Genomic DNA, 20,424 nt, shown 5'->3' on the forward strand with positions numbered 1-20,424 from the left:
ATTAAGCAAAAATCTCAGGACGGAATACCTAGACAATTAGTGAAGGAATGCAGCAGGGGAAGATCCAGGATTTATTTGTTTTTTACTTTCGTGATTGAACAAGGAACAATATTCAATTTGTCAACATATATTCAGTGACATGTGGCTGATAGGGGAACCATCCCTTTATTGTTCCAGTAGGGGGCGCTGTAAGCCCACCGTGTGCAGCTGAGTTTGTTGTTTTGTTAGAGCGCAGCAGTGAGTGCAGGAGGAAGAGGAGGAACGTGCGCTCAGCTCCGGGTTAACAAAGAGCCTGAACGCTGTGTGTGTGTCTGTGTGAGTGCGTGTGAGAGACAGACTGTGTGTTGTGATGTGTGATACACTCTTCCCTCGTTTGCACTTATGATAAAAAGACGTATTTATTTCTCGTAGTGTCGAAGTGGACGCACATCGGACACAGACTCGGAGCCTGCGAGGTGTTTGTACATTTCCCTTAGTTTGAGTCGGTCGCCGCTGAGAGAAGATGTCCACTGACTGTCAGAAGACCACGGCCAAGGCCATCCCGTCCACCAGGAGGGTGACGGTCAACGACGCGGAGCACATGCCCCACGACTACTGCACTACCCCGGGAGGAACCCTGTTCAGCACGACCCCTGGAGGTGGGTGCCCTTCATCGTGTTTACTTGTGTGTGTGTGCGCTTTGTTAAACCTAAAACACACACGAGTCATACTCTCAAACTGTTGCAGTGTGTGTGTGTGCACGAGAGCGCGCGTGCTGCAGTGGCTCAAGCTAACTCCATGAGGTCCACTCCTGTCAAACCGCACAGGGCTAGCTCCGCCTCAGCTAACTGCTAACCGCTAACTGTGGCTAGCAAGTGTCAGGTTGTCAATAAACACGATGAAGTTCAGACTCTGAGGCAGTAAAGTACTGACGGTCACAGTCATGTGAGTGATGCGTACTGATATCACTGTGATGTGTACTCGTATCACTGATTTCTCATTTTAAAGGGACGCGTGAATAGTTTGTATTGTGTATCAGCTGATCCTGGCACTTTTTTCTCTGATACAACTTTATTCACAAGATTGTGCCCGTACAGACATGACGGACAAACAAACGGATATTTCGTATTTCTCATTGAAAACTTCATTCTACACAGGGACAGTTACGTTTTATTGTCTACAAGTTGTAGAGTTTTCATATATATTTATTTCCTCTAAAGCTGGGGGTGTTGTTTGCCTTTCTGCAGTTATGTATATGAAATAACTGTAAAGGATCATCAAGTTTTCCAAAAAGTCAATGTTATAAAACTCATCATAACAATGTGTAATGACATTTTTGCAGTCAAAGTTCAAACCAAGATTAAATTCACGCAATATATCTTCATTCATTTGAGTCGGATAAAGTTATCGCATAGATATACTAGTGAAATGTGTGACAGAGATTCTTACTGTCCGCATCATAGAATTTAAAGAAGTTCTTACAAAATTGTCATTGCTGTAGGCTAACATAATCAGCCCACAGCTCGGAAAAATTGTCAAAAAAAGACAGGACACCTGCACACATACATGCATGCAGCTTGGCTGAAGCAGTAGTTGCACCTGCAACCTCAGTGCTCCATCTAAGAGATGCAGTGCTCCGTTTCTCGTGGTCATCCTTCACGTTTCCTGCCTCCTCGTACAAAAGGTACCCGGATCATCTATGACCGGAAGTTCCTGCTGGAGCGTCGCAGCTCTCCGGTGGCCAAGACACCTCCGCGAGGTCTGCCCAACATTCCAGGGGTGACCAGTCCTACCACCAAAGACCCCATCAAGAAAGAACTACTGAACAACAATGTTGCTTCACCTGAGAGCAGCCACACTGGTATGTTGACACGTCAGACACACACCACAGTGTGACATATGGAAGGATTTATTCAGTCCCATTGTCGTGTGAATAAACCATCAAATCATACATTGAATAAACTATTTACACACTGGCACAGCCGTCAGGAGCAATTAGGGGTTCAGGGCCGTGACTGACTGAGTCATACTGACTGGAGGAACTGGGAATCAAACCACAAACATTTGATTTGATGGACGGCCCACAATTTTTCATATGTTTATTCTTTCTTTTAAAGGTGACGACGCGCAGTTTGAAATGGACATCTAGGCTGAATGAGTATTAAGATGTCAGACTAACCATCGTGATGCTGTGAAGAATGGTTCCAGAGCACCTTCCCCTTTCCCATCATCCATTCCAGGAAGACAGAGGTTCACCTTCAGTATCCACGGCATCTTATGGTCTTCGTCAGTCTCGTTTACTCGTTTTGCCCAAAACAAATGTGTAATGAAACCAGGCCTCAAAGCTCAAACCTGATTTACGTGTGACAACAAGTGTGCCTTCCTGTAGTGGCTACGAGTTTGAAATCAACACTGGGAAGTACTTAACACCAACAAAGCCTCATCATTTGTTACAGAGAGAAAATAATAAGAATTTTTCTGAATTTACGTGTATTCCAGAAGGAGAAGGCGTCACTTGATGTGCTTTTATTTCTACACATTTCTTGACACCTCCCCTCAGATGTTGCCTTGATCATTTTGAAGTTTCTCTATAAGTTCAGGTACAGTTGGATCATGCTCTTAAAAAAATGAAAAAAGTACTTCACCTGAAGTGTCACACAGAGAATGTAAAATAGAATTTTGTTAAGGACATTTTGAAACAGATTTTCACACGGTTTGAAGAGTGATTAAAAGCATTAAAGGAAAAGCAAACTACACTTTGTGTGTCTGTGTGTGTGTATTCACTGTGTGCTACTAATGAGTCTTGTACTATCATGTTTGATGTAAAAATACTTTCCACTGACAACATTTGAACCATGTCTTCAGTGTTTCACTGGTTTGAATACACATTTCTCTTGCTTGGTGCCATCAAGCGACATAAAAGACATATAAGGTTATTTCATTTATAAAATGAATAGAACAGTTTTGGTGAAAAGAACAATTATTTGTTTTTCAAAGTAAGTGGAAAGCTAATATACATTTTCAAGTGATGGTTCCTGACTTGGGCTTGCATAGCAGCCTGTAGCACTTCCTGTTCTCTCCTGATTCTGCACAAGTTAGAAATCAGGAATTCCTCAAGCGGCTCCCTGATAACCTCGGTCAGTGGACTGTATAAAGAGAGGTCAATATACAACTCTGCATAACTGGGAGAAACTCCTTCTTTTCCTTCCATTGAACATTTTGACCTCCATGTATGCGGCTTGCCCCTTGTCGATTTGCTGTATAAATGTTACTATTAACACCTCATCAGGTCAAAAGGTCTTCTTAAATTCAATCAAGCTGCAACAAATTTCCCATAAATGTACTTGATTTTTTTTTCATCAAGATCAATCAATAATTCCCTGGGAAATCTGTAAAACTGTCAGAAAAATGTTGACTGGAAAGCAATTTATCCCAATTTATGAAGGTGAGGAGTTCTATTGAGCCTGTGATGGACTGGTGATGTGTCCAGAGTATCTCCCTTTCATACATGTATGTTGTTAGAGGCTTCAGATGTCTATGACTCTGAATAAGAGTAAATAATAAAATAATGTTCATTGATTTAATGTGATCATCACATGTTTTGGGGCTTGCGGTGCTGGCACAGAGAGTGACGGTAGGGAACCACTGCTCTGGTCTGACCATCACGCTTGTTCAAGATGAATATAGAACCGGACATGATTTGGAGGCGTCCTTCGAAGAAGTTGACGAAGCAGAAGAACAAACTTTATTTCTATTGCACCTTTCAAGAGTAGAGTTACAAGGTGCTTCCCAAAATAGAAATACAAATGTGAGGATAGCAAATCATAGAAAAGAAAGATAATATTCAGCACAGATAAAAAAAACATTAAAACTAAGAAAATAAAAGCTATAAAAATGCCAGTCTATAGGAGAGTTTTTTTAATGCTTTTTAAAATGGCCTCTTCCTGCCACTAATTCTAACACACAACAACACAATGTTAGTATGAGATATGGGACCTATATTCTTTCTTTCTTTTCCAATTCAATGTGCTGCAGCACAGAGCGTGAAGAATAAAAAAGTATGTCCGAGCCATTTATCTACTTGTGGTCTGACTCTGGACTGTGTAACTAGTGTTAACTAATTAAGAACTAGACAAACTCATAGTTCCATTTGTGGTGGTGTAACCCTTCTAAAGTGGTGGAAATCTTACAGGCAAGGACAGAAAAATAAAAAAAATGCCAGAGGGAGCTGAGTCGGGACGTGTCTCGTCTCTCAGTGTGGATTGAACAGTTTCAGATGATCAGTTCCAGTCTGCCCTGTCCTTCCTCCACAGTAGCCTCAGCATCCAGACGTTGACTCTCTCCATTCCCCTCACACTGCTGTCTGTTTGTTTGGGGTCCGCTTGTCACCTCTGCTTCCTGATACCCACTCACCACCACCCCGCCTCCCCAAAACAAACAAGTGCTACTGCTTCTTCTCTCCCCCCATTGATCCGTGCTCCAGGGTACTTTGTGAGTGGCTCCACTCAGTGCGCCTGTTTGATCACAATCAACAAAAGAAGCCTGGCCAGAGAGCAGCTAATGACCTCTGATGATGATGATGATGTGTGTGTTTGCACTGTGAGGACCAGAGATGTGGATTGGAGGTGAGGAAGGCAAATACACTAAACTGTTTGATGGTAAACCACGGAGGGAAGACAAGTGGGATTAAGATGTGAATGAATATCTACGAGCAGGTTGAGGGTCTGAGGAGTTTGTTAATCCAGAGGGATTCTGTATAACAAGCTGTGTGAACGCACAGTAGCTGGTGGTGAGAGGTTGAATGGACATTGCTGCAAATGGAGCAGACAGAAGAGTCCCTGTTCATTTTTCAACAATAAATTGTGTATGCAAGAAAATTTTAAGTTTTTAAATCTTACTGATTAAGCAAATACCTGAATACCTTTCTATTTTAGTTGAAAGTTAGATGCAACAAGATTTTTCTTTGAAAATCGTCTTTTTCATTTATGTGGTCTGTTCCTCTTTTGAATAAATATAAAATGTGCAATTTCCCAAACTATTCTGAGTATAGAGTTTCTGATCATCCCTTTTCGTTTTTAATAGAGTTCAAGCAGCCTGACTGAAGTCTGACGTCCTGTGACAAACACTAAAAGTAAAAAAAAGTTGTTCAAAAAGTGATAATAATCTACAAAACAGGCCTTTTCACAGAGAATGATTTTGCTGAATTTACGGTTTCCTGCAGCAGTGGAACAAAATGAATATATTTCTGCAGGTGCCCAGACTTCTGTTGGTGACTTACAAACTGTCTATCTGTGTAAAGGCAATTTCTGATGTATCTTTAGAACAATACTATACTGCAGGAGGTAATATTGTGCATTGATATCAGAATGGCAAGAAAAAGACCAATAAATAAAGGGGGGCAGACAGGTTGTTCAGGGACTCAACCTACAGACAGACAAACCACATAGTCTCCAGACACGAGACCCACCGAGCTGGTTTGAGATGACAGGAGGTGAAGCTTAACGCTTTTTTCAGGAAAAACAATTCTTACTTTACATTGCAAAGAAAACACCATCAATTTGATTGTCTTAAAAGTAAATCAAATACAAATTTATTTATTTTATTTACATATTCTTACCTCCACCAAGGATATTATCTTTTCACCCCTGTTCATTTGTTTGTTGGATGATTGTATGCAAGATTACACAAAAAATAAAAGAGGGATTATCATGAAACCTGGTAGAAGAATGGGATATGGTGCAGAAAAAAACTCCAGGACTTGGTGATATTGTGTGCTTTTCAACATTTTCACTGATTTTCCAGGAAATTATTATTAAACCAAATGAAAAAAAATCTGTAATGTGCAGGGAACTGATATTTATGTATGTGAAATTTGGTGCAGCTTGATTGAGTAGAATTTACGGGAACTGTTGGGCCTTGGTGGAGGTTTGTGCTCTGCTGACAGTGTTTTTTATTTTCAGAAACATTAGGACATTACACTGTACACACTTCAGCAACAATGGACGTGTTCTCAAACACTTGACTTGTGGTTTCCATTTTTGTAATTGCACCAAATTCATTCAAACCTAAAATAAGAGTATCTTTTTTTTTTTTTAATCAGTCAAGTTCTCAATAGTAGTGTTTGAAAAGACAGAAAACTCTACGTTTGTCAAAATAAAATGTTTATTATTTATTATTATATACAAAATATACATTACAACGTATAAATAGATACAACATATAATACTTGTATAATGGAGCTCACTCCACAACAAAGATAGAAAAAACATTTGTGCACCACCCAGTATGGATGAAATATACTTTGAGTCATTCAGCCTCATCTGATTATTTGCTGGAAAAGACCATGAAACAGAACTCTCCCTTTAATATTTGAAAATTAATGTTGTCATGAAAACAGTAAAGAAACATGTGTACGGTCTGTCAGAAGTTGCTCTTGTGACTGAGGGAAACACACAGTGATGGGGGGGGGGGGGCTTCAGTGACAGCCACACTCCTCAACAATCATTTCCTCGTGGTGACGCAGCATCAAGTCGTCGTTCTCATAGTAGAGCATGGAGAGTGGGCTGAGCCGCGTTGGCACGCAGGACGGACAAGACACCCTCTCTGAATGGCGATGACGCATGAGGCTCTGAAAGATAGAAAGAAGAATTCACATAAACAAAGAACTTCAGAAAAACCTGAAGATTCTAACGTACTCAATTGGAATAAAACCAGAGCTTCCATCTTACCTGCATGTATGCATGGTTGGTGGGCTTGAAGGACTCATCCAGGGGCGTCGGGCAGTCTCCCTCACAGCGATATGCGTTGAACCGCTTGGGATGCACGATCCACTCGTCCCAGCCAATGTGGTCAAAGTCCACCCACATGTCTACCTTGCGACACAGCAGCCTCTGCACCGGCTCCGCTGTCGATTCCGCTGTCGGTGCAGCTACACCAGCCACTCTCATCCTTTCCACTCGGTTCCTTTTGTGCCGTCGGCCCTGGCTCTCACTGCTGACTCTGTCCATGGTCACATACTTGGAGTTCTCCACAGTGTGAATGAGACTGTATGCAGCGTGGCCTTCCTGAGGCAGGTTGTGTTTGGAGAAGATGACCAGCATGACCCGGTTTGTTATTGAATGGTTTATTTTTCTTTGTCCAAATCCAAAATTCTTGAAGAGGGACTTGTCAACTGTCTGCCTCTCCTCCCCAGCACCGCTCCCACTGCCTGTCTCAGCCTCTCCGGAGGCCTCCTGGCTTGACACTCTGTCTCCTTGGTACAGCCAGAATTTCAACAGAGCGGTCACATTAAAAACCTTCCAGGAAGACTTCGTGCTGCTGGGCGAAGTGCCAAAGCTCCCCAGGAAAAGGTGATTGTCCTGGCACGATGTGCTGCCCGGGTCACAGCTCTGCTCCCGGGAGTGATATAAATCCACAGTGGCTCGCTTGGAGGCAGAGAAGGCTGGTAGACTGATCCGAAGCTCTGCCAGCTGGACGAGCTCGCTGGCAGAGATGGCTGACATGTCAAATGTGACTGTCCATCTGTCACCCACTTGGATGCAACCTAAGAAAAAAAAAAGAGACGTGTAAATGAGAACTCGAACTCACACACAAACAGTCAGCAGTTTGGGGGGATTCTTGGAAAACCAGATCCCTGGACAAATGTCCAAACAGTGGAGTGGGAGGGTGAACAGAACAGGATGTGTATTGAACCCCCCTGTGCAAAGATCGTCTGAGGGCTAATATACACACCCTGTCACATAAAACAGAGAAAGCCTTTAAAGTGGAATAGGCATTTTGACACTTGCTGGGTTGTAAAAAGGGAGGGTCTGATAACACAGAGAGTGCAGCAGCCAAAGAGCTGCTGGACAACAGAGTCTACACACACAGAAACAGACACATACACTGTCTAACTAGTTCATGCCCAGAATGAGCTTAATTCGAAAAATAATAATAAAGTGTCTACTCACTTTTAGCCTTCAGACTTAGGACAGAGTCAGAGCTGTACGCTGATGGCGTGTCACCTGGCGTGTTGACTGCGTTGACAGTAATTGGCGACGAGGAATCGACGGTCCTGAAGGAGCGGTACAGCTGCATCATGTACAGAGGGTATCTGCTGCGATGATTAACCGAGAGGTTTCTGAATGAAAGGCTTCTCTCGAGGCCGGAGCGAAACCTGTGGGCCCGACCGGAGAAAATATTTCCCAAAGAGCCGAGGAGGAGTGTGCAGAAAACTGTCAGCACTCTTGTTTCCATTTTGACTGAAACTCACAGAGAGAGAGAGAGATAGAGAGAGAGGCGAGAGCTCCTTCCTTCCTTCCTCCAGCTGGTCTCAGGCTGCACTGATGCTGGCTGCAGACGGAGCTCCAGACAGGCCCCTTTATAGTGGACAGCTGCCCTTTGATGACCCCTGACCACGCCAGGCATCTCAGCAGACCCTCTGATCACCGGAGCACATCAGAGGGCCACAGACAAGAAACCATTTAGCCAAGGTCATTGTCCTGTCAAGCTGACCCGGCCTTTTTTTAATTCTGCCTGATCCCTTTTCAAATGTAACAACCCATTAACAAATAACACTTTGAATCTCATATAGCCATTAGCACCAATCTGTTTCGTGTCAGTGGCACAAGTTCCATGAAGTTTCAATGGATGATACATGACAATAAATAAATGAACAAATTGATAAATCTTTATTTAATAATGAAGAATAAATACAACGCTTGTCTCGTTGACTAGTTCCAGTTAGTCAGGAATGAATAAAACAGTAAAATGCTAAAAAACTGTGTGATGTTCAGTAAACTGCATTTCCATATGGTCCCAGTGGTGAACACAAAGATTTGGTTTATAATTTATACTGGCTCCAAAAACAAATTGACCGATCCGTGTTTTAATCACAGGAATATGTGAATTATTGGGTCAAAGAGAGAAACGTTTCTCGAGACTCTAACTAACAAACAAGCAAACAAATAAACAGTAAAAAGCTGAAAAATGTAACAGTAAAAGTCTCTACAACAAACATTCATATACAGACAAAAGTGTCATGTGTCATGTAGAGATGGAGGTTTATAAGGTCTGTTTTATAATAGTATTACATAATATAATAACATTTCTTCACTCTGATTGGCTCCTATGAGTTTGTGTGTCACCTAACTAAATGACTGACTGCTGGTCTGTTGATGTTGTCCGGAGACTGTTCCCTCACAAAGAGCTGAAGAAGTTCTTCACCTGTGTATGAAATGATCACAATTGATAAGAACCAGGATACACATCAAACATCCAATCAGAAAACAAATGCACCAACGCAATGAGCTCTCACTAAACCAAAAGTCACATGAAACATGACAGTGACCCCATGTGGTTAACGATGGCACAGCACATAAGAGATCCACTAACCGAACACATACCTTTGTAATAAGCTGCTCCTGCACCTCAGGGTCCGTCTGAAACTCCACATTGGCATCGAGTCGTAACACGGGTATCTGTTTTAACTTCTCAAAGTGTATTCTGAAAAGACAGACACGGGCCAGTTAGACACTTCACCACGGCAGCAGACCACACACTGCTGAGCGTCGTCTGTTTACAGCTGAGCAGCAAACAGCTGCGAGGACAGCCATGTAGAACACAGGCTGTCAAACAGGAACCTGAGCAGAGCATCCTGTAATACAATGACTGCGCCACTGCTGGTGTCTTGGATTTCAGTTTTAAATTTCATTTCATTTGAGCATTTCAAACCAGATTACGGAGGGACGATTTGCAGTGTGCTTTCATAGGAAGCAACAAATAATGAAGTTGACTGAACATTGGCGAGCTCAGCTTATCCTCCATTGTACTAACTTTAAATGTTGCACCTCAGAGGTTATGTTTGGATGATTCAAAAACACATTTCAGCGGTTGATGGAAAACATTCAAAACGTAAGGGGCTGGAAACGACAGCCACGAAGAATCATCACTACTCACTCAGTACTTTTGTCAACCAGCCACCGCTCATGTTGGACATGTAGCTTCTCCAGGTAGTCCAGCTCCACTCCCTTCTCCTCGGACCTTCCCCGACTCGCCAGACGCTCCATACATATCTGGGAGATGAACAATTGCTGGGTCATAGTATTCTTTTTACATAATTGTCAATTATATACATTTAAATTCAAACATATACAAAAGTGAATTGACAGAAATTGAAACCGTGTAATTCGGTTTGGAGCAATGAATATTTAATGTGCATACCTCTGGAGGAGCTGTGAGGTAGATGATGCCCTCCAGCTCCACCTGGTGTCCAAACTGCTCCACCAGCAGGGAGTGCCAGTCCTGGTAAACGGCCCATTCTGTCGAGTTGATGCAATCCAACTCAAACATGTTCAAGGCAAAGATGTATCTGACAGGACAGAGAGTCGGGGTTATTTTATAAAACACGAAATAAAAAAAGAATGTATTCTCTAGGTGAATTAGTTCATATATACATTTCCTACTAGCTCTATCCTAATTATTGAAGACATAATAATATGGTAATATAGTTTGAAATCGGGGACAGCAGAGTGAGTGTATTGCTGCCAAACTCAGCCAGGTTGATCTAGGACATTAACCCCTTCACACCCATAATGAATGATAATGTGTCGTCTAACTGAAAGACCCAGAACTATACTTCCACCAACACAAACGTTCCCTCTTCTTTCCTGCTCGGTGTCACTCACCTGTCGCTGTAGACTGAGCGCTCGTACACCTGGACAGGCGTTCCCTCCGAGCTAAGCAGGCGAGCTGGAGGAGGCTGCAGCTGGGTCCTCAGTCGGCTCATACACGAATATGTCTGAAATGTGTAGGACCAGCGTTGGGGGTCCTGGTACATCATCTGCAGCAGGTTGCTGACTGTCGTCTGGGGGGACGAGTCTGCCCCCTGTCAAACACACAGGCAGAGATGGTTGGGCTCCCTTTGGTTCTTTTGTTTTGAACAGATAATGATTTCAGGGAGAGTGCGCCCACCTTTGACGTCCCGCTCTCTATGTTCTGCCACTTGCTGACAGGTTCTGCCATCACCTCCCAGTCCGGACCAGCTGACTGCAGGAGTCTGGCAAAAGTCGACTTTCCAACAGCTGATAAATGACATCACATAAAGCAAGGATCTTATACAGCCAAGCAACAAACTGTGTGTGTGTGTGTTCTTTACATGTGACAATTCTTTCTAAATCAGATCTTACATCTTAAAATAAAACATTATGAAATAAACAGGACTAGAAGACACACACAAAACCGCCGGACAATACAACACTCAGGTATATGAAATCATGACTTTAAGGAGAGCATCCATCGGTGTTGGCCAAGATTTCTTAATGACTTAATGACCCTTATATTTACTAATAACTTTGCAATTAGAATCAACATAATAATGTTGATTCCTTGGTCATAATATATCTATGTATATACAGGACTATCTAAAGTCATTTCATAAACACAACACTAAAGCACATGTTTTGTTTTATGCTCTGTGATCTTACCTATGTTGCCTTCAATAGAAACCCTCTTCACTCTGGATTTTGCATCTGGAGTTGAGGTTGAACTCAGACTCCTGGAACAAGAGGCACTGATCATCTCTGCTTTCCTTGCCACAGAACGTGTGGTGCTAGTTGTCTGTGTGTTTCCAGCTCGTAACAAGCTGCCAGGTGTTTTCCACTGAAGAGGAAGAGGAGGAGGAGGAAGAAGAACACCGAACCTCCTCACCTGTGTCAAACCGGTGTGTATGTTAAACTTGGACACAGGGTTGAACAGGACGCATCGACACAGGCCGGAAGCCATGATCACAGGTACAGACACACAGCGACACTAATCGCCATGCTGCTCTGTTAGTGAGCTCTCTATGGTCCAAGACAAACTGAGAGGGTTATGTGACAGCTGTTAAGGTGAATATTAGTTATTTACACGTAATGATATGTTGGTAAGATTGTTCCTGTGGCGTCCACTTGATGTTGTTTCGTATATTTGCTATTAGCAGGTAGAATTGATCAAGTTAAGCTGATCAGGAAGTGAGCTCAAATGCTACAAACAGTAGCAACAACATGAATTTCCGGTTCACGCGTTCTTCACTTTCACAATAAATGCAGCCTGAGAAACATAGAAATTACTATAAAAGTCAAATTCATGGTTTATTGATTTGACACACTAAACAGAGTGATGCACTGGCTGTGTTATAAATTATTTGTTTGTACACAATCTGTTGTGTAAAGAGATTAAGGTGGTTAACCGTGGTTACAGTTTGCTGGCAAACCGGAAGTTAATGATCTTGGCCAAAACATTTGGTTTTACAGATGAATAACAAGGTTAAACTTTTTGATTTAGTCTATGCAGAGAATACGATTTACAGCAGACAAAATGCAAAAATTATTTTCTCATCACAAAAATTAGAAGACATATATCCCCCCCTCTATTTATTTATTATGTATTTCTATTAATATATATATATATACTGGACATTTCATTTTGTCACAGATTCATCTGGATATTTTTTCTTATATACCAGATATAGATGTGTTTTTATAATTTTGTTAACATATTTATAGAAGTTTATAGTGACTTAATAATGAAACTTTCACTTGAATATATAATTTTTTTATTTTTAAAAACAAAAAAGTCCACAAACCTCATGAAACTATTTATTTAAAAAGCCATCATTACTTTGAAAATCATTGCTTAATTATATAAGAACAAGATTTGACACATAACATATAGTAGTTTGTTCAGTCTAAATTACATGACAGTTTTATTCAAGGTTAATTGAAATGCAGCACATCTGAGACAGTTGAAGTATTATCGCTGGTTGAAATGACAAATGATAGAAAGAAACCTAAGAGTGAACAGATTTTCTCAGTAGCTGGTGTTTTTGATAGTGATCTTCTGAGCCGCCTCAATCTTGAAGTCATTGATACCTGAAGGAGCAAACCAGCATTATTTAACCAAAGTGAACTTAAAGCACCAGTTCAAATGAACAAAGAGACTAAATATTAAGGAGCCACAGTGTAATATATACAGAATATATGTGTCTGTGTGTGTGCACGTGCGTGTGTGCGGGACCTTACCCTGACTGAGTGCGGTGCCATCAGAGGAGAGGTGCCAGTATCTGCGGTCACTCTGTCTGGCCTGCTCTCCGTTCACCACACTTAAGAAAGGTCCCCACAGGCTGGACTCATTCTCAAACCTGCCAACAGCATTAGATAAAACTAGATATAGATAACCATATAAAAAAAAATCTGAAATCCATAGAGTTAGATTAAATTAACTCACATGAAGCCGACTTCTCTCCCTTTGAGAAGTTCCAGGGCCTCCAACAGAGAGCTGCCCTTCGTCACATCGACAGAGTAAAGAGCTGCTTCCCCGCTGGACGTCACCACTTCCACTATCACAGCCACTTTGGTGTCACTTGGTAATACCACCACAGGGTCTATGGGCTCCAGCACCAGAGTGTCTGTAAGAGGGCACATGCCATTACAAAACAATGATCGAACACAACAGTGACCACAGAGGGCTGGAAACAAGGCTGCACATACCATCCTCGTTGAGACACTGCTTGTTTTTTACTGTCAGGTAGGATTTCTGCTGGAGAGCTGGGAGGATCTGAGATATGGCCATGGGGTTGTGGTAGGTGTTGCTTCTGGCGTCTGTCCTCATGGCCTCCATTGAGGCTGCACACTCTGCAACCGGGCTGCCCATTGCCAACAAGGCCTGGATCACATTGAATAAGTTGATTGAAGGGTACAAAAGAGTTCTTTCTGCAGGATTTCATGTAGTGAAAGAGAGCTGAATAAATGACACAGGAAAAGATTCTTACTTGGACTGCAAGACCTGTGCTGAACTCATTCCCAATATGGCCATCGGCCCGCCTAGAGTCCAAAAGCTTCTGCTTGATTTTGTTGAGGGCTGTGTTGAGCTCAGCAGCGTTTCGCACATGGAAGCCAGTGTCCTTCACACACTGAAGTGCCATCCCAGCCATTGCATAGGTATCTAGAGAGACAGAGAGCGAGAGAGTCACATAAAATGTGATTGTGGCCAACTTAGGAAGATTTAAAGCCTGAGAATCTAAGCGGTTACAGTTAAGGTTTCTAGATTTCTTTCACAAAACATTTAAAAATGTTTACATTTTTCCCCAGAACTGAACACTATACCTTCACCCTGTGTGACGACCAAACAGAAAAAAAGAATCTTACACAACTTCATGGAATTTATCCATCTAATATATGACTTAAACTATAGTATCTCAAACTAATTCTAAACAGAGAAAACACGATTCTTATCATAAGATTTGAGACACATCCCTGCCTGTATATACAGACATTTATACCACATATAAAATATAGGCCAGTTTCACTCACCGATGCACTCAGCATCTCCATGTTTTAAGTACTGGTGTTCCACCGCCTTGATGAGTTTGTTGCTGACATGGTCGTTGACCCTGATGCCACTCGTGCACAGAGCGAGCACACCCAGAGAGTACTGGTAATAGTTGGTCAAAGGGCGGTGGCTGTCTGTGTAAAGGAGAGATCATGTAAAAGTAAACAAATTATATTAAATCTCGACTTCCCTCTTACGTTGAGGTCCTCTATTTTCTGCTGTGCAATTATAACATTTTCTTATTAAACCTTAGAATAGAATTTGTCAATAGAGTGTCCAATTGCTCTGTTGATTTCAATCACAACTCGAACAATACATATTACTGGAGACACAGGAACCATTAGAGCTAACAAGCTAAATTACAGCAATTAATAAATAGCCTACATAACAATAAATGCTGAGTGGATTTTCTTTTTGTTGAAATTTCCCACTTTTTGTTATGTTTCCTGCGATTTTCTTTTTCAAGAAGTATCTTACAGAGGATTGTGTGGCCAAGTGTAAAACATTATGGTAGGAACCTTTTAAGAAAATTGTTCACTTCCCCAAAAAATTTAAAGGAAACTTACAGGCAAGGCGCTCTTTTTCTTTTTCCATCTGCTTCTTCAGGTGTGTCAGCAACGTCTCACTCGTGTCGCTGACGGTGAAGGTAACTGTGTTGAGGTCGTAGCAGGAGGCTTTCAAAGCCAGAGTGTACAGCGCCAAGAGGCCGACCACAGACGGACTGCTAGAGAGAGAGCTGAGGACGGTACAGGAGGCAAAGGGTCAGGTGAGAACATCAAGAGAAGATTATATGAAATAGTTCTAAGACTTATTGAAGAATTTGGAAATGTTTAATTACTTTTGAATGTCATTGTGCAACTGGGTGTTCAGTCTAATTAGGTGCTCGCTCTCCTTGGCAAGGTTGTGGTAGCTGGAAATGCGTAGAGCCAGGTGCACACTGGGGTTGGGGAGTCCTTCCTGCCTCCCCAGAGAGCGGAGCAGATCCTTGTTGAGTGACAGGAGCAGCTCATTGTTGGATCCTTCATTATCTGGATAAACATTTTTCAAATAGAAAAAAAAGTTTCTCAGACATTGCGATAACAAGCGTGAAAGTGCTCAGTTACTCTTGCTTTTCGCTGACAACCACTTGAACTTTTGTATCCTTGCAAAACCAGAAGTGCAGCATCAGCAGGCACAAGAGGAAATAAAGGCTGTGGAGACTTTACAGGGAAAATGACGTTCCAATCCGGGTTCAACATCCAAATATCTTAATGTTGCTCAGTATTTCTCCTCAGCACTGAAGACCGAAGAGACATCACGATTCTCCAGATTTTGACAATTTCACAACTTGTGTCGACAAACAAGCAACATGAAAGACATTGTGTCCAATGGAAACTGTCCAGTGTCAAGACCAGTGAGTCAGTGTATTTGGGAATCTAGGTTTTCCCCATTGTTGACACAGATTGAGAAAGGACAGTTTTTTTTTGTTTTTTTAATGACATAGCTGTATTTATTTTAAAATGTTACCTACCACATGGTTTGCTAGAGGCAAAGGCCAGCAGGCATATTGTAATGACCCAGGACAGCATTGTGGTGGATAACCTGCTGGATAACACAAACAGAGGAAATAAATCAATATGTTTGAGTAAAGAGATGAAGCAAAAACACACACACACTATAAAATGAAGCGACTCATAAATGATGTCAAACTGTATATTTGAAAATAATTGCACTACACTTTGGGATTCGACACATAATCTCTTCACCCGTGTTATGAACATATTACTGGATCTGTATCACATTACAATTACAAATAATGCAGCATTACAGGGATTTAGCTCGGTAAGTATTGAGTTCTTGAGTGGAGAGCGGCTCCTTACCTCCTCATGGTGATTCCAGTGTGAGGAATCTGAGCTGAGTTAGAAAACAACAGCTTCGACTATTTCACTGTCACATGACTCGTCACATGATATAAAGCGAAGGAGGAAAAACTAAAGCTACGGGAGCCTTTAAACCAGCTGTGGCTCAGGCTGGGAGCAGGGAGTGGGGGAGAACTATCTTGTTGGCAGTTTGTAGTCTTTGGTAAGAAGAAGATGGCAGGGGTCTATCTTGTTTGAAGCATGTTAGTGTTTCTTTTTTCAAGCAAAAAAAAAAGAAAAAAGAACTCCACTCTGCTTCACTCTCTCATTTCTCCTTTTATTATTTCCAAAGGTTTACTATAGCCAGGATCAATAGATGAACAGGTTACAAGCTCAGTAAACTGAGTCGATCATAGCCCCTCCATACACCCCAAAAACCCAGGTACACAACACAACACAAAGAAAGAGAAAAATAATAATAATAATAATAACAATAATGAACGACAAATATAAATCAATGCAAATTGCAATAATGCATCTATAATTTATGGTGTCCAATAGCCACAGAGGCTTAGGGTGAACAAGTTGTCCATGTATGACACTCATCAATTCTAGGAAAGTTTTCAAAGTAAGATAACATTCTGACATTTGATGTAAAAACAGCTTAAAGGTTGGAGGGGATTCATTACAAAATTTGTCAATGTAATCAATAGTCTGCATTTTGTTTCTCATCTAAATGGGAACCAGGCATCACATCTAATGTACACAGGGGTTTTTGTCAAATTCTATCTCCAAAACGGATTTGGTGAAACAATGAATCCAAATCCTGAATTATCTTTCTATTTATCTTTATCATTCGTTCATCATTTGTTCATTTGTTCATTTGTTCATTCGTTCATTTGTCCATTTCAACCGGTTGCATTTCCAAACCAGATGCATACATGTTCTTTCTGTTGTTTGACATCTCGGACAAGTAGGTGAATTATCTTTGGAAAGCTTTAAGCATCTTTACACTAAACGAGTTTCGCTTTAACACGACGTTTACGTCCACGAACTACAACTCCCATGATCCCCTCTGCTCTTCTAGAATTTGGAAGAGTCTTCTTGCGCGACTCGTTCCCTCCCCAGAATAGTTCGTTCAGACGCTCACATCATCTGAACCCGGCCCTCGAGCCTGTCTCGCCTGCAGCTGAGAGGTATGTCTGTGTTCGCAGGAGGTGTCATGGTGTCAGTGCTGCCGCGTGCTAATGCTAACAACTCAATGGAATTCAACGTGAAGTGAGCGGAGTGAAGCTAGCCACACGTCCATAACAACAACAGACACAGAGAGGGGCGGGAAGGCTGCACAGGTCGGCCTGGGACACCAACTTTAGAAGTTCCCTCGTGTCAATCGCCACGGACACGAGGGGCAGCGTGCATCGTGTGTTTGTTCGTGTTGCGTTATATTTGTAGTTTGAATCACATTTACGTGCGGTGCGTTGTGGCTAGCTAAACAAGCAGCGAGTTAGCCCAGTGTCAACAGACGTGTAACCTGTGTGGCGTCATGTAGGCACATCCAGTGTATCAGCTGATTCCTGTCGATCTCCCAGTGTTGTCAATTCAAGTGACCAGCATGCATCCCTCTGCTCCCCCCAGCTGTGAACCGGGCTTTCTGGCGGCCATGTATTCGTTTTCAGGCCCCACCAGCCTCCCTGAGTTTGACCTCGGACCCCCAAGCACGTCCGATCACCTGCAGAGAGCATCAGCCTCTAACAAGTAGGTAGCTGGTGCTGTTAGTTTGCTAACCCCTTGTGTTTGACCTTAGCCTGACACGTGTTTTCTGTTTTGACACATCTGTCTCACAGCAGCTGGGAGACGCGATGCCTCAGGAAGCACAGGAGGAGAGTGGATGATGAGTAAGTGAGAGAGCGAGAGTGAGGCACAGTTTAACCTTTCACCCAATGCCTGGATTACTCACTATGGGAGTGTTTGTTTTGTTCAGGGGATGCAGTGCCAAAAAGAGAAGGCTAATGGCGGAGGCTGAAGTGGACATTGTAGAGGATTCAAACCGGAGCGCTCGCTGTGACTGGCCCACAGCAAACAGCTGCCCGCCCCTGTCTGAGGAGCGAGCACCTCCAGGGCCCTGCACGGAGCCTGAGCCGCGGACCCCGCCCTCACATCCCTCCTCTGCCCTGTCCCGACCGGAGGCCGAGAGCTCCTGCATGGAGGTAGAGGCCGCTCAGAGGAAGCTTCAAGAGATCGAAGACAGGTATGCGGTTTGGAAACTCTCAGTCCTCCAGGTCACAGTGTTGTCATAAGTAAGTTGTAAATGTGTCCAAAGGCCTCCCGGGATTAGACTTTGGATGGTCACCTCCTTCAAAGAGACCCAATTCCACCTGCCCTGTTGTTTATGGGTATAACATGTATAAAGATATTAATGTTACTTGTCCAAGCAATTCCCGACTATATAGACCTCCTGTGTCAGCAGGGGTTATGAATGTAGCATCATTGTACGTAGAAGTCGCTACAGTCCCTCCCCCGGCTGGCCAACACAAACAGTGTCATTATCTGTCAGTGATGTGCTTACATGGAATGAAAACCATATAATACGGGCTGTTGTTTACAGCCATCTAAAATATTTGAGAGCATCATTTAATTTGAGGATTTAGTTTTAAAGAGATTGATCATTTCTGATTATGAACTCTTAACTTTAATCACAAGTAAACCCAGTACACAGTATGTGTTGATCATGAAACATTGATCTATAGACAATTTACAGCCCTGGTATATATTAAATTGTAAATTAAGACATCTGCTAGTTTCCTTCTTAGTGTTACAGCTCATCACATGTATCTGCTGAATTCTGTTGTACAGCTGTGCAGTGACATAAAAAGGCTTCTATTCTATTCTCAGCCACAGTGAGATTGATTTCCTCTCAGGGATCATGATTGGTTTGGGAATATGTATCACATTGAAAGCTGACATCAACACATACTGTTACCTCTCAGTGAATACTGTGATATTGATGTGTCACAGAATAACGCTGGAAGACGATGACGAGGATCTGGACGTAGAGCCTGCCCCAAGACGACCAGTGCTGGTGATGTCAGACAGTTTAAAAAAGGACCTGCAGCGCGGCATCAGCGACATCCTCCCCCACCAAGTAGCCCAGTCTGTGTATGTTATCTTTATTTTGTACTTAAAAATAAAGTTTTCTTGGTTATATTTGTCTCATCGGCACCTCCTCATACTTTTAGGAGCCATTCCTGCATGGAGCTGGTGCTGTGGCGTCCTCCGGACGACCCCTTTTGTCGGAGGCTAAAAGGCTCTTTACAAAAACAGCGTAAACAACAGACAGTATCCAGGCAACCCACAACTCCGTCTCCTGTGCCTCACAGTCCTCTGAGCCCCCCCAGTGCCCCTGCAGACTCACACTCTCTTATGTACAGCTTTCCTGTGACCCACAGCTCTGGAGAGGAGGACATGGAAATGTAATTCTGTTTAATGACTTTAAAAGCCACACCAAAGTAAAAGAGGGGACTTGTAGTAACACAAAAGACATAAAGGACCCACAACCACTTTGAGTTGGTCACTTTGGCAAAGTATGTTGGGCTTTACATGAATATTGTGCTGTTTTGGACAGTTTGTGCAACACGTACAGTATTGTCATTTTCAGTATCATGACATATTTTCAGTTTTCTGATTAGAATCCCAGCCAATCATATGTAACATGTAAGAATAGCACTTACCTAATGTATTGGTTAATGTATATCTCTGATGTAATTTCGGTCAAGTCCCAATGACAGCCTTACATGATCAGTTTCTTATTACTGGGAGAATTGCCTTTGCCCTTACAAATGAGATCATTTGTATAGGAGGTTGCCAAAGCTTGGCCATTGTTCACTGGTGTATTATAAGTATGAGTTTGTTCTGTGTGACACATCTGTGTGCAGCACCTGAATTTGTACAGTTTTTACATTCAGCTCGTGGGCTTTATTAACGGGACACTCAAATGTTTTGTCGTGAGCTCGCTGCATGGCTTGCACTTGTACTTGTGGTAGAAAGATGATCTTCCTACAGTGTTTAGCGAGTACGCTTTCTGTGAGCCTCCCGAGTTTTGTAAAGAAGTCGTGGAAATGCACCTTTTTATGATTCTGTTGTATTTTCCAATATGGGTTACAGGAATTGCAGCTGGCCATTAAGTATTATCACTTTATATTTGTTTATATTAAATGAACTTGAATTGTCATTGTAAAGATTCTGTGTCGCTTTTTATTGGAAG

At 42.3% G+C, this 20,424-nt stretch overlaps 5 protein-coding genes across 10 annotated transcripts; 2 read left to right on the forward strand and 3 right to left on the reverse strand.

Moving 5' to 3' along the window:
• Nucleotides 1-164: 164 nt before the first annotated feature.
• On the forward strand, nt 165-2,735 carry LOC133944199 (eukaryotic translation initiation factor 4E-binding protein 2-like). Of its 2 annotated transcripts, XM_062381937.1 has the most exons (4): nt 165-315; nt 412-638; nt 1,664-1,840; nt 2,097-2,735. In XM_062381937.1, the coding sequence occupies exons 2-4, from the start codon at nt 503-505 to the stop codon at nt 2,126-2,128; spliced, it is 345 nt and encodes a 114-aa protein (XP_062237921.1). In that variant the 5' UTR covers nt 165-315; nt 412-502; the 3' UTR covers nt 2,129-2,735. The 2 variants fall into 2 exon arrangements, with proteins under 2 accessions (XP_062237921.1, XP_062237920.1); XM_062381936.1 differs by having other exon boundaries at nt 228-638.
• Nucleotides 2,736-6,166: 3,431 nt separating this feature from the next.
• Nucleotides 6,167-8,526, reverse strand: spaw (southpaw). Its single transcript, XM_062384687.1, has 3 exons — nt 7,929-8,526; nt 6,708-7,522; nt 6,167-6,607 (listed from the first exon to the last, which is right to left on the reverse strand). The coding sequence occupies exons 1-3, from the start codon at nt 8,212-8,214 to the stop codon at nt 6,455-6,457; spliced, it is 1,254 nt and encodes a 417-aa protein (XP_062240671.1). The 5' UTR covers nt 8,215-8,526; the 3' UTR covers nt 6,167-6,454.
• Nucleotides 8,527-8,625: 99 nt separating this feature from the next.
• Nucleotides 8,626-11,975, reverse strand: dguok (deoxyguanosine kinase). Of its 2 annotated transcripts, XM_062384689.1 has the most exons (8): nt 11,863-11,975; nt 11,442-11,664; nt 10,930-11,039; nt 10,644-10,843; nt 10,180-10,327; nt 9,916-10,031; nt 9,363-9,462; nt 8,626-9,183 (listed from the first exon to the last, which is right to left on the reverse strand). In XM_062384689.1, exons 2-8 carry the CDS (start codon nt 11,533-11,535, stop codon nt 9,157-9,159), a joined length of 795 nt encoding a protein of 264 aa, XP_062240673.1. In that variant the 5' UTR covers nt 11,536-11,664; nt 11,863-11,975; the 3' UTR covers nt 8,626-9,156. The 2 variants fall into 2 exon arrangements, with proteins under 2 accessions (XP_062240673.1, XP_062240672.1); XM_062384688.1 differs by having other exon boundaries at nt 11,442-11,975.
• Nucleotides 11,976-12,533: 558 nt separating this feature from the next.
• On the reverse strand, nt 12,534-16,287 carry tcn2 (transcobalamin II). 2 transcript variants are annotated; one of them, XM_062381941.1, is made up of 10 exons: nt 16,185-16,287; nt 15,836-15,909; nt 15,164-15,353; nt 14,892-15,061; nt 14,307-14,459; nt 13,766-13,938; nt 13,485-13,659; nt 13,222-13,402; nt 13,017-13,135; nt 12,534-12,866 (listed from the first exon to the last, which is right to left on the reverse strand). In XM_062381941.1, exons 1-10 carry the CDS (start codon nt 16,190-16,192, stop codon nt 12,805-12,807), a joined length of 1,305 nt encoding a protein of 434 aa, XP_062237925.1. In that variant the 5' UTR covers nt 16,193-16,287; the 3' UTR covers nt 12,534-12,804. The 2 variants fall into 2 exon arrangements, with proteins under 2 accessions (XP_062237925.1, XP_062237926.1); XM_062381942.1 differs by having other exon boundaries at nt 15,836-15,906; nt 16,185-16,244.
• Nucleotides 14,951-20,391, forward strand: ccdc117 (coiled-coil domain containing 117). Of its 3 annotated transcripts, none has more exons than XM_062381947.1 (6): nt 14,951-15,091; nt 17,799-17,918; nt 18,008-18,058; nt 18,145-18,411; nt 19,179-19,319; nt 19,400-20,391. In XM_062381947.1, exons 2-6 carry the CDS (start codon nt 17,824-17,826, stop codon nt 19,635-19,637), a joined length of 792 nt encoding a protein of 263 aa, XP_062237931.1. In that variant the 5' UTR covers nt 14,951-15,091; nt 17,799-17,823; the 3' UTR covers nt 19,638-20,391. The 3 variants fall into 3 exon arrangements, with proteins under 3 accessions (XP_062237931.1, XP_062237927.1, XP_062237928.1); XM_062381943.1 differs by lacking the exon at nt 14,951-15,091 and adding an exon at nt 17,208-17,359; XM_062381944.1 differs by lacking the exon at nt 14,951-15,091 and adding an exon at nt 17,208-17,359 and having other exon boundaries at nt 18,011-18,058.
• The last annotated feature ends 33 nt before the right edge of the window (nt 20,392-20,424 follow it).

This window comes from Platichthys flesus, chromosome 3 (assembly GCF_949316205.1).
Source record: "Platichthys flesus chromosome 3, fPlaFle2.1, whole genome shotgun sequence".
In the NCBI taxonomy this organism is placed as follows: Eukaryota; Metazoa; Chordata; class Actinopteri; order Pleuronectiformes; family Pleuronectidae; genus Platichthys; species Platichthys flesus.